Source organism: Garra rufa, chromosome 5 (assembly GCF_049309525.1).
Source record: "Garra rufa chromosome 5, GarRuf1.0, whole genome shotgun sequence".
NCBI classification, from domain to species: domain Eukaryota; kingdom Metazoa; phylum Chordata; class Actinopteri; order Cypriniformes; family Cyprinidae; genus Garra; species Garra rufa.
This window is the reverse complement of record NC_133365.1, coordinates 25,230,336-25,244,035: the sequence shown is the minus strand read 5'-3', so window position 1 is coordinate 25,244,035 and position 13,700 is coordinate 25,230,336. Positions and strand designations below refer to the sequence as shown.

Below are 13,700 nucleotides of genomic sequence, written 5' to 3'. Positions count from 1 at the left end.
AATTATTCATACCCCAGGCAAATTCTGAATTCTGACTTAAAGTTACTTTTATTCAACCAGCAAGTTTTTTTTTTATTAGAAATTACACAGGATTCTCCCAGAAGATAATTTTTTTTATTATTACTAATCTTTTATTTACATTTGAACAAAAAGTGGCATGTCCAAAATTATTCATACCCTTTGCAAACTGTCACAGTCTATGGGAAAATCCAAAGCTCTATACCATTCCAAATCGTCCAAGCTCTTCTAATTACCTTGATTCATTGGGAACAGATGTTTTAATCAACTCAACGGGTGAAAAACAGAAGCTTTGTCTTTATCTTTTGTCAGGATCTGGGCTGTGGGGTTTTCCCTCAGCCACCTGTGGTCGCTGTTCCTACACTGCACTTCCTGATTGCATTTACCTGTCTTTGTCATTAGCACTGATTCACTCACATCTGTTCACTATCATCTGGTCTTTAAAAACTCTCACCTTTCACTCCTGCTTGATGGCTGCATTGTCTTTTGTCCTCTGTGTATTTTGTATTCCAGATTCCGGCTCTTGACCTTGTTCTTGTTTTGTTCTTTTAGTATTCAGTTTATGTCGTGTTGTGCCGTGTTGGCCTTTTGGTTTTGTTTTGTTCTGTTTATTTGTGTTTATTTAATTAAATATATCTTCCCCTGCATTTTGGACCCAGACTTCGTGTTTACCGTGACTGAATGCAGACCTCTCAGATGGGTCCAGCGGGGAGTAATTTTTTTTCTGAGGAGATGGAGGCGGCGTTGGCCGCTCGCTTTGAGACCATCTACGCCTGTTTGGCGGCGATGGATGCCCTTAATGCTGAGGCGGCGCGGAAGCGCCCCTACTATAGGGCGAGGGCGGAGGCATTTTTTCGACAGAGGGCGTCCGCTCAATCTGTTCCTGACGCGGCGGTGACCGCGCTCTCTGTTCCTGACGCGGCGGTGACCGCTCTCCCTGACGCGGCGGTGACCGCTCTCTCTGTTCCTGACGCGGCGGTGACCGCTCTCCCTGACGCGGCGGTGACCGCTCTCTCTGTTCCTGACGCGGCGGTGACCGCTCTCTCTGCTCCTGGCGCGGCGGTGACCGTTCTCTCTGTTCCTGACGCGGCGGTGACCGCTTTCTCTGTGCCGGACGCGGCGGTGACTGCTGGCGTTCCTCTGGCGGCTATGCCAGCTCACGTTCCTCTGGCGGCTAGGCCGGCTCGCGTTCCTCTGGCAGCGGTGCCCGCTGACGTTCCTCTGGCGGCTATGCCAGCTCACGTTCCTCTGGCGACTGACGTTCCTCTGGCGGCAAGGCCAGCTCGCGTTCCTCTGGCGGCGAAGCCAACTCACGTTCCTCCACTGCACGGGCCTGGCCCGCCATCCCTCCCCCTGATTCACCTTCCACCGTTCCTCCTCCCTCCAGATGGTTTGTTTTGTTTTTTTTTCGTTAGAAACGTCTGGAAGCCGTTCCGTAGGGGAGGGGTAGTGTCACGATCTGGGCTGTGGGGTTTCCCTCAGCCACCTGTGGTCGCTGTTCCTACACTGCACTTCCTGATTGCATTCACCTGTCTTTGTCATTAGCACTGATTCACTCACATCTGTTCACTATCATCTGGTCTTTAAAAACTCTCACCTTTCACTCCTGCTTGATGGCTGCATTGTCTTTTGTCCTCTGTGTATTTTGTATTCCGGCTCTTGACCTTGTTCTTGTTTTGTTCTTTTAGTATTCAGTTTATGTCGTGTTGTGCCGTGTTGGCCTTTTGGTTTTGTTTTGTTCTGTTTATTTGTGTTTATTTAATTAAATATATCTTCCCCTGCATTTTGGACCCAGACTTCGTGTTTACCGTGACTGAATGCAGACCTCTCAGATGGGTCCAGCGGGGAGTAATTTTTTTTCTGAGGAGATGGAGGCGGCGTCGGCCGCTCGCTTTGAGACCATCTACGCCTGTTTGGCGGCGATGGATGCCCTTAATGCTGAGGTGGCGCGGAAGCGCCCCTACTATAGGGCGAGGGCGGAGGCGTTTTTTCGACAGAGGGCGTCCGCTCAATCTGTTCCTGATGCGGCGGCGACCGCGCTCTCTGTTCCTGACGCGGAGACGACTGCGCTCTCTGTTCCTGACGCGGAGGCGGCCGCGAGCTCTGTTCCTGACGCGGAGGCGGCTGCGCTCTCTGTTCCGGACGCGGAGGCGACTACGCCTTCTGTGCCTGACGCGGAGACGACCGCGATCTATATTCCTGACGCGGAGGCGGCTGCGCTCTCTATTCCTGACGCGGAGGCGGCTGTGTTCGCTGTTCCTGACGTGGAGGCGGCTGCGCTCTCTGTTCCTGACGCGGAGGCGGTCGCTATCTCTGTTCCTGACGCGGAGGCGGCTGCGCTCGCTGTTCCTGACGCAGAGGCGACCGCTGTTGTTATTCCTGACGCGGCCCTCACCGCGCCTTCTGTTCCTGACGCGGAGGCGGCTGCGCGCTCTGTTCCTGACGCGGAGGCGGCTGCGCTCTCTGTTCCTGACGCGGAGGCGGCTGCGCTCTCTGTTCCTGACGCGGAGGCGGCCGCGAGCTCTGTTCCTGACTCGGAGGCGGCTGCGCTCTCTGTTCCGGACGCGGAGGCGACTACGCCTTCTGTGCCTGACGCGGAGACGACCGCGATCTCTGTTCCTGACGCGGAGGCGGCTGCGCTCTCTATTCCTGACGCGGAGGCGGCTGTGCTCGCTGTTCCTGACGTGGAGACGACCGCGATCTCTGTTCCTGACGCAGAGGCGGCTGCGCTCTCTATTCCTGACGCGGAGGCGGCTGTGCTCGCTGTTCCTGACGCGGAGGCGGCTGCGCTCTCTGTTCCGGACGCGGAGACGACTGCGCCTTCTGTTCCTGACGCGGAAGCAACCGCCGTCTCTGTTCCTGACGCGGAAGCGACCGCGCTCTCTGTTCCTGACGCGGAGACGACCGCACTCTCTGTTCCTGACGCGGAGACGACCGCGCTCTCTGTTCCTGACGCGGAGACGACCGCGCTCTCTGTTCCTGACGCGGAGGCGACTGCGCTCTCTGTTTCTGACGCGGCGGTGACCGCGCACGTTCCACTGGCGGCGAGGCCAGCTCGCGTTCCTATGGCGGCGGCGTCCGCTGACGCTCCTCTGGCGGCAGGGCCGGCTCGCGTTCCTCGGGTGGCGAGGCGGGTCCATGGGACTCCGCTGCACGGGCCTGGCCCGCCATCCCTCCCCCTGAGTTGCCTTCCTCCGTTCCTCCTCCCTCCAGACTTTGGGAACGTCTGGAAGCCGTTCCGTAGGGAGGGGTACTGTCATGATCGGGGCTGTGGGTCTTCCCTCAGCCTCTCGAGGTCGCTGTTCCCCTTGCACTGCACTCCCCTGATTGTTCACGTCTGTCTTGTCATTAGCACTGATTTCACTCACAGCTGTTCACTATCTGGTCTATAATGCCTCGTTTCCACTGAGTGGTACGGTACAGTACGGTACAGTACGGTACGGGTCGGGTCGGAAAACCATGAATTGGCTAGCGTTTCCACTGCCGACAGTACCCTTACTTGATAGGCGTGGTGTATGCCGGAAAGTAGTGATAACGTCACTTGATAGACGTGGTGTATGACGGAAAGTAGCTTGACGTCATTCTCGCGCAAAGAAGAAAGCTAAGACCGCAAACATCAATGGAGGACATTCGCGAGTTATGTTTCGCGGTGGCATTGTTTTGCAAGGTGTTGTGTGTGTTTTAAAAATGGCGCCTCTTGTGTTGCGTTGTCGTTCTGTAGCACGCGCAAGTGACGATTCTCTGTCAACCAATCAACGCTCTGCAGTGAGTCTAGCTCCACCCTTTAGTACCGTTCCACTGTGCTAGGTACCACAACGGAAGGGTACCCAAAAAGTGGTACGGTACAGTTCGGCATTTTGGTACCATTCACAACTTTTGATAGTGGAAACGCAAATAAATGCGTACCGTTCCGTTCCGTACCGTACCGTACCGCTCAGTGGAAACGAGGCATAAGAACTCTCACTTCTCACTCCTGCTTCAGGTCTGCATTGTCTTATGTCTACTGTCTGTTTGCTCTGTGTTCCTGTTTATCCTGGCCTTAGACCTTGTTCTCTGTTTGGTTCATTTGAGTTTATGTTGTGTTCTGCCGTGTTGGCTTTTTGTTTTGTTTGTTTAGTTTGTTATTATTTTATTAAACTATCTCTTCCCTGCACCTGGACCCAGACCCTTTCATTACTATTACGTGACTGAATGCAGACCTATAGCAGGAGTGAAAGGTGAGAGTTTTTAAAGACCAGATGATAGTGAACAGATGTGAGTGAAATCAGTGCTAATGACAAGACAGACGTGAACAATCAGGGGAGTGCAGTGCAAGGGGAACAGCGACCTCGAGAGGCTGAGGGAAGACCCACAGCCCCGATCATGACATCTTTTTATCAAAATTAAAAGTCAGAATTTGCCAGGGGTATGAATAATTTCGGGCTTGACTGTGTATATATATTGACCTAACACTGACTTGTCAATATTGTCAATGTCAATTTTTTAGATTAATATTAAATCGAAATTTAAGTTAGAAATTTTTCAGTGTACCAGAATATTAGAAAGACTTGTGTATGGGATCTTTTGACTTCAGTTGGTAACCACTTAAAAATGACCTGGAATACCCTAGCAACCACCGGGTTTTGCATGCCAAATATGTTTAAAATATGTTTAAACATAATCAGATCAGAGTTGTGGTTTCTTTCTCACAGATTTCTCACAAAATGGAGCAGCAGTCTATTCTGACTCTAAGTGGACTTTCACCTGATGACAACGGCAGAGAGCTCACCTGTAGTGCTGAGAACATTGTGGGCCAGACTGAGGCTTCAGTCCTTCTCAATATTCTTTGTAAGAACTCACATTATGTTGTGTGGATTTACTTTTTGTTGCTTTGACAAAATGAACCCCAAGTTAAGGTTCGTTCCAATCCCCTGTGGCAGAAGGCCTAGAGGCTAAATCAGTGGTGATCAGTGGTGGACAAAGTGCACAAGTCCTGTACTTGATTTAAAAATACCCTAATGAAATATTACTCCATACCTACTAACTTATAAATGTATACACACTCCTTTTGAATTTTTACTTGATTAACAGTACTGTATAAGAACTAGCTATAAATATTGTTATAGTTTTTAATATTTATTTATCTCTTTTTTTTGCAATTTAATGTGCTTAATCCTCATGCTCATAAAAACTATTTTAAGAGAGAGGGGTCTAATGTCCCAGTCACTCAGACATAATAGACCTAAAATAGGTTAGAGCTCAGTCTGACATTATTATGAATTATTAGTAGTCAGCACACTGGAGGATCATAATACTCTTGGTTCTTGGCTTATTTTGAGTCACATAAGACCAGTACAGTGATTTGTTAACTTTTTAGACTTGCTCAGACCAGATCATTAAATTAGGGTTATTAATCTTTGCCATTAGGTCAATCAAATACAAAAAAATCAATCATTCATTGTGAATTGTGAATCAGTTCAACTGATTGATTAAAAACAAATTAGATAATTGATTAATTTACGAATTGGACGCTAACACTGTTACTGTTAAGTCTCTCAGCGGGTCTTAATTTCTTCACCTAAAAATAACTAGGAATGGCAAGTTTTTTCTGAAATGTAGTAAAATACAGTATGCTATAGAATACAGCATGGTAAAACTCTGATAAAAATAGATGCTACAAAAATATACTAAAGTAATAAGAGTAAAATTCTTTGTCACTATCCGCCACTGATTGCACAACCCACCCAAAATGTATAATCCATATAGTCGTGAATCAGTAGGACATCAAAGGCTGTGTGTCCAGTCAAGCTTATTGAATTTTAGTGTAAATCCATCTGTCACTTAATAGAGGCAATCCCAGTTTGCCAGATTCCAACATGGACAGGTTGTGTGAAATCCTCATCTTTGAATACAATGAATGAAGACTATTCAAGGTGAAACAGCTACAAACACTGATATATTTCAGGTTTCACAGTATATCAAGTAAAAAAAAAAAACTAAATATTTCCTCTGTAACAAAAGAGAGAGGTTCCCAAAGTGTGTAATCCCTTAGGACCATAATGCATGTTCATATAAACACTTAAAAGTCAGCCAGTTTCTTCCATATATTCATAAAAATATAATAATGTAAAATAATTATATGCTTTTTTAGGAGTTATGCAATAGTGTAACAACACAGCTGATGACCATGTACTAGAAGTCTAGAACATGTCATTATCTTCTCATAATGTTATGTTAATGCTATTGTTAAGTTACTGAATTTAACAAATCTACCAGCTAAAACAAATTTGCCAGCATTATCACAAAAATACAAAGGTTCTTTATTGGCATTGATTCCATAAAGAACCTTGAACATCCATGGAACCTTTCAAATAAAGAAAAGGTTCTTCAGAGTCGAAAAAGGTTATTTAGATTTTTAAAATGTTATTCAAAATGGTTCTTTTAAGAACTGTACACTGAAAGGTTCTTTGGGGAACCAAAAATGATTCTTCCATAGAATCACTGCAAAAATGCCCTTCTGGAACCTTTATTTTTAAAGCGATTGTTCACCCAAAAATGAAAATTGGATGTTTATCTGCTTACCCCCAGGGCATCCAAGATGTAGGTGACTTTGTTTCTTCAGTAGAACACAAACAAAGATTTTTAACTCAAACCGTTGCAGTCTGCCAGTCAATAGGCACCAAATCTTTGACATTAAAAAAACCATACACAGACGGAATCAAATTAAACCCTGCGGCTCGTGATGATACATTGAGGTGTTAAGACACAAAATGATCGGTGTGTGCAAGAAACTGAACGGTATTTATATCATTATTTACCTCTAATCCACCGCAACATTCAACTGTATTGAGCGCGTTCACAATAGCCGGCGTGTGATGCATCAACGTGATCTGGCAATGTAGCCGGTGAAAAGTCAACACATAATCTCTTCGTTTTTAATCAATTGCCAAAATCAGGATAAGCACAAGTAATTATCATTTTGAGTAGCTGCTATACACTGTGTAAACAATGAGTGACGTATACGCACAACAGATCACGTTGAATGACAGTTGTGGATCAAAGGTAAATAATGATATAAATATTGTTCAGTTTCTTGCGCAGACCTATTGTTTTGTGTCTTATCACCTCAATGTATCGTAAAAGGCCGCAGGGTTTAATTTGGTTTTGTTTGTGTATGTTTTTTTTTACTGTCAAAGAAGATTTGGTGCCCATTGACTGCCATTATATGACTGACAGACTGGTTTGAGTTAAAAAAAAATTAATTTGTGTTCTACTAAGGAAACAAAGTCACCTACATCTTGGATGCCCTGAGGGTAAGCAGATAAACATCAAATTTTCAATTTTAGGTGAACTATTCCTTTAAGAGTGTATAGAACTCTGCTCTCATGCACGAACATTTACAGATAAATCGAAAATTCACAATACTGCAATAAACAATATTATTGTTAAGAGTAGGTTTTCATCAGACTTAATTATGTTTTGTTACACATTTTAGGATAAAACTAAGAAATAATGCAGATAATGGCATTGGAATAATGTAGTGACAACTATTAAGTCAAAACTTGCATTTGTATTTGAGCTTAAAAGTCGCCACCCTTTGCCCTTTACAGGGGTACGCTCTGGGCTTCCCTTAACCAAAATCATGAGGCGCATCCTAATTCTAAACTGTATTGAAAGCATTCACATGTATGCTGGACACTTGTTGCCTGTCTTTCCATCACAATCTGCACCGAAACATCTATTTTAAAAAATTTAACTATAGTTTTTAAGAGTAATTGATATGTCGGCATGGATTATTTTTGTATACAAAACTCTCATCTTTAAGATCACAAGTTGAACTTTGTCTGGCACTGTACGTTAAACTCACTGAACCTCCCATGATGTATTATTTCAGTGGAGGAGTGTTTCAGTTCATCAGAGGTGCAATTGCCTTCTTAGAATTTGAAATAACGATTCATGTCATTGAGCAGTCACACTCACAAACATTGTAAGTCATTAATATTACCATTCTTTTTCTCTGATTTGTAAGTTTGATGCCTTCCAAGTATATTTTGACATTTTGACAAAATAATAGGATTTCAAACTGAATGGGAGGCTGTGGGTCATTTGACATGAATGCGTAGAGATTAGATGGCTTCCTTTAAGAGAATGGTAGGTTGAACTGTTGGATTTTTTTTAAGAGTTCAAGATACATTTGAAAATGTGCCAAATGCTTAAGATTCAGGAAGTTCCCCCTCAAGCTATCACATTAGTCTACTGGGCCCGACAAAACTCACATTGTTGCATAACACTGCTTGAAAAACTTTTCCCACTTAACAGTAAGCTTTGAGCCTTGTAGAATTTACCCGTGTTATTTTGTGTGGTTTGTGTAGTTAAAGGAATAGTGAAAAAAATACAGATTTCAGTCAATAATTAAGTGAAAGTTTGATGAACGTAGATCATTTACTCACCCTCATGTCATTTCAAACCCATATTTTTTGTCCTCCCTGCTAAAAGCAAACATTTAGCACAAGGTCCAACCTGCTCATTTTCAAACACTAATATACAATAACATTAAAAACATGGGAGAAGCAGTAAGGTTTATTTATTTATTTATTTATTTATTTATTTAAAATATCCATTACTTTCATTCAACAAGAATACTTTAGATTGTGTTCATTAAAAATTGATAAATTAAACGCTTCTGCATTGACGTTTTTTTTTTTTTTTTTTTTAAATAAATAGTACTTTGTTACTTTCCTCAACGAATCCAAGAATCTTAAAAAAAAAAAAATTATCATGATTTCTGCAAAAATATTTAACTGCAAAATTGTTTTTAAATAATACATTGATTTCTGAAGGATCATGTGACAAACTGAAGAAATGGTTGCTGAAAATTCGGCTTTGCAATCACAGGAATAAGTTAAGAAATCTTACCAATCCCAGACTTTCGAATGGTAAATGGACTGCCAAGCTTTAAAAAATCTCAAATGTCCTGAAGCCATACAACTCACACTTGCACAAATTAAAATGAGAATTAATGCAAGAAACAATGACTTTTGACTTCGTTGACATTAAATACGGCTCAATGTATCACAAGGAGCAGCTTGGAAATTCTGCTGGGAAATCATATTTAACAAATATTACTTTTTATATGTACATAATACTTCTATATGTTATTCTAACATTTCAAGGTTAACAGCCTTTGTAGAAATCCTTTATCTGTTTTGCTTTTGGTTCTGCATTGCATGTTTCTTCATGGTGTTTTGTAATGTTACAGTAAGCCTCTTCATTTCTTATCATTCTCTTGTATTTCTCACCCTAGAATCCCTCTATACTGCCCCTCCGTTCCATGTGCACTTGTCCACTTTCCTTTCGTCAAACTACAGCAAAATTTTCCATGTTCCTCTTGTTTACTCCTGTGGTACATCCTGTGATTACACTTCCTCTCCTCCTCCCCTCTTTCCTTCTCTCTCGTTCCTCTTCTCCTTCTTCTTTCTCCTGGGTCAGTTCCCCCTACTATCGTGCAGCTGTACCAGCCCGTGAGGAACCAGGACTGGTGCATCCCTTTCACTGTGACGGGCAACCCGAGGCCTGACCTGCACTGGTACCATGAGGGGAAGCTGCTGGAGGAGCAGCAGTACATCAGGACCGAAATCCATGAAATCACGGATACAGAGTACCATGGCTGTTTGCAGCTGGTCATTCCCACTCATATCCATAACGGCATTTACACGTTGGTAGCTAGCAATGAGTTTGGAGAGGACAGGGGAAACGTGTCGGCTCACTTCATGCACATACCTGATGTGGACCACTCAGGGACAGGTGGGATTGGGCTTTCTTGCATCACTTTAAAATGTTTGTAGTATTTATTATTTTAAATAATATGGCCTATCAATGTACAATTAAACATCTGTCATATTTTTGTTTCCACAGAGGGAGTGTTCTATTATGGTAAGTTATCTTGTAAAACAATATTTTGGTGAATTAAAGCTGGATTAAACTTGCCTCAACAAAAAGTATCCCCTCAAGTATTTCACCCTAAAAGAGAAAGAGAAAATACATTTATTTTAGGACCTTAAAGGATTACTTTCCTATAATTTACTCTTATGTCATCCAAGATGTTCATTTCTTTTTGTCTTCAATCAAAAAGAAATTAAGTTTTTGGAGGAAAACATTCCAGGATTTTTCTCCATATAGTGGACTTCAATGGTGCTCAACGGATTGAAGGTTAAAATTACAGCTTCAATGCAGCTTCAAAGGGCTATACACAATCCCAGCCAAGGAACTTCGGTTCAAAAAGTTAGGGTTAGACTTCAAAATTATCCAACATTGTTGTTTTACCTTTTTTGTAAAGGGCATTTGACTTTCTTTGCAGGTTTTGCTTTGTAAACGCTTTGTAAACACTTCTGCCTATGTCACATGTGACCTTTCCAATGTAACAACGTAATGTGTGAAGTTAAGCTAGTGCAAGATGAGCATTTGTGGTTTAAAAAAATATAAAAATTTGACTTTTTTTTTTTTTTAGAATATGACAGATCGTTTTGCTAGATAAGACCTTTATTCCTCGGCTGGGATTGTGTAGAGCCCTTTAAAGCTGCATTGAAATGGCAATATGTACCTTCAACTTGCTGATCCCCACTGAAGTTCACTATATGGAGAAAAATCCTGGAATGTTTTCCTCAAAAAGCTTAACTTCTTTTTGACTGAAGAATAAAAATGAACATCTTGGATGACATGGGGGTGAGTAATTAATTAAAAATATATATATATATTCAGGAAATTGTAATCCTTTAAAGATTTTTAACACTGTGACAGTATTTTTCTATGGAAATTAAGCACATTATTCCAGCAAATTCTTCCTGACTGTATTGTGAAAACATCAAATTTTTAATTTTGTACTCACTTCATGAAAAACGTCCTAACACAATTATTTATTTTTAATTATTACTGTAAAGTTAAGTACAAGAAAAACTATACTATTAATTGTATTTAACAACACACCTGAATTAATTGTACTTATTGTACTTTATAGTTCTAAAGAAATATTATTTTCTTTATGCTAAATATTATATCTTATAATAATGAGTTGACATATTTCTGAATGGTTTTCATGAGATTTACCCAGTTGCTTTTTGTAACCCATTAAAGAATACTGTGATTTTTATAGAATGTTATCACTGAATAATCCATTTCCATTATTCTTTCCATTTAAATTGTGTAACACAGACACAACTTTTAGTCCAGGTAAGTCTTCTCCTTCCTTTATTCATTTATTTATTTTTTATTAACTGCAGTCCATAAAATGGTGTAATAATTTGTTTAATCTGTCTTTTTTCCTTTTTTTAAGAAACCCCGCCACTGGAGGACAAAGTCGCGGTATGTTTTTCCATAGAGTGATTAATAGAAAATTTAAATACATAGAAAATAGAAAAGGTTAAATACATCTTAAGTTCTATCAACAAAATCTGTGGCCTGCTGTTGATTATTATAGAAAAAAATTCCATCCATCAAGTTATACTTAAACTGGTACTTTTGTTTAAGCACTTCAGTAAAAATTGTTTATTAGAAATGATTAAAAACGATTTCCAAATCATTATTGTGGAGGTGGGCATACTTTTCAAGGTGGATGATTTTTTCCCCATAGACTTTCCTTGTAAGTACAGTCGTGGCCAAAAGTTTTGAGAATGACACAAATATTAGTTTTCACAAAGTTTGCTGCTAAACTGCTTTTAGATCTTTGTTTCAGTTGTTTCTGTGATGTACTGAAATATAATTACAAGCACTTCATATGTTTCAAAGGCTTTTATCGACAATTACATGACATTTATGCAAAGAGTCAGTATTTGCAGTGTTGGCCCTTCTTTTTCAGGACCTCTGCAATTCGACTGGGCATGCTCTCAATCAACTTCTGGGCCAAATCCTGACTGATAGCAACCCATTCTTTCATAATCACTTCTTGGAGTTTGTCAGAATTAGTGGGTTTTTGTTTGTCCACCCGCCTCTTGAGGATTGACCACAAGTTCTCAATGGGATTAAGATCTGGGGAGTTTCCAGGCCATGGACCCAAAATTTCAACGTTTTGGTCCCCGAGCCACTTAGTTATCACTTTTGCCTTATGGCACGGTGCTCCATCGTGCTGGAAAATGCATTGTTCTTCACCAAACTGTTGTTGGATTGTTGGAAGAAGTTGCTGTTGGAGGGTGTTTTGGTACCATTCTTTATTCATGGCTGTGTTTTGGGGCAAAATTGTGAGTGAGCCCACTCCCTTGGATGAGAAGCAACCCCACACATGAATGGTCTCAGGATGCTTTACTGTTGGCATGACACAGGACTGATGGTAGCGCTCACCTTTTCTTCTCCGGACAAGCCTTTTTCCAGATGCCCCAAACAATCGGAAAGAGGCTTCATCGGAGAATATGACTTAGCCCCAGTCCTCAGCAGTCCATTCGCCATACTTTTTGCAGAAGATCAATCTGTCCCTGATGTTTGTTTTTTTTGGAGAGAAGTGGTTTCTTTTCTGCCCTTCTTAACACCAGGCCATCTTCCAAAAGTCTTGGCCTCACTGTGCGTGCAGATGCGCTCACACCTGCCTGCTGCCATTCCTGAGCAAGCTCTGCACTGGTGGCACTCCGATCCCGCAGCTGAATCCTCTTTAGGAGACGATCCTGGCGCTTGCTGGACTTTCTTGGACGCCCTGAAGCCTTCTTAACAAGAATTTAACCTCTTTTCTTGAAGTTCTTGATGATCCTATAAATTGTTGATTTAGGTGCAATCTTAGTAGCCACAATATCCTTGCCTGTGAAGCCATTTTTATGCAACGCAATGATGGCTGCACGCATTTCTTTGCAGGTCACCATGGTTAACAATGGAAGAACAATGATTTCAAGCATCACCCTCCTTTTAACATGTCAAGTCTGCCATTCTAACCCAATCAGCCTGACATAATGATCTCCAGCCTTGTGCTCGTCAACATTCTCACCTGAGTTAACAAGACGACAACTGAAATGATCTCAGCAGGCCCTTTAATGACAGCAATGAAATGCAGTGGAAAGTTTTTTTCGGGATTAAGTTAATTTTCATGGCAAAGAAGGACTATGCAATTCATCTGATCACTCTTCATAACATTCTGGAGTATATGCAAATTGCTATTATAAAAACTTAAGCAGCAACTTTTCCAATTTCCAATATTTATGTAATTCTCAAAACTTTTGGCCACGACTGTACACTTTCTTTTTGTTTGTTTTTACAAACTGAGAGACTAGACACATTATTTTCTCTAGTAATCAACAGAAGGCTGCAGATACTGTACAGAGCTTAACATATATTCACCAGGAAAATTCTGTTGAGTGTTTGATTTATTATTGGAGAATTTACATTTGTGACAATATTGTTAAAGCAATAAGTTTCAATTTGTAAATGACTTTCTTTGATACAATCAATTCAAACCCACCCCATACTAGAGAAATGCACGCTTGAGTAAAATCTACTGTACATTTTTTATATTCTAGGTTTACATAGTGGTTGGAATAGCTGGGGTTGCTTTAACTGGATGTATCCTGATGTTAGTTTTCCTCAAGTATGGCAGAAGCTCCAAGTTTGGTATGAAAGGTAAGTGCACCACTTGATCTTTTCACTTCTGCTGAATATGTGTTTGCAAGATCAAAATAAAATACCTTCTTAATACACATACTTAGAGTAACTACTAATGTTATTCCAAAGAA

General features: G+C 41.4%; 1 protein-coding gene across 1 annotated transcript in view; it reads left to right on the top strand.

The window, feature by feature from the left end:
• The window catches only part of ntrk2b (neurotrophic tyrosine kinase, receptor, type 2b), a 37,422-nt gene that overhangs the window by 6,345 nt on the left and 17,377 nt on the right, over nt 1–13,700 (top strand). Inside the window, exons 7-12 of the mRNA XM_073840660.1 lie at nt 4,710–4,845; nt 9,487–9,801; nt 9,913–9,930; nt 11,206–11,223; nt 11,327–11,355; nt 13,488–13,587. Of these exons, the coding sequence (XP_073696761.1) occupies nt 4,710–4,845; nt 9,487–9,801; nt 9,913–9,930; nt 11,206–11,223; nt 11,327–11,355; nt 13,488–13,587 (616 nt within the window). The remainder of the gene's footprint in view (nt 1–4,709; nt 4,846–9,486; nt 9,802–9,912; nt 9,931–11,205; nt 11,224–11,326; nt 11,356–13,487; nt 13,588–13,700) is intronic.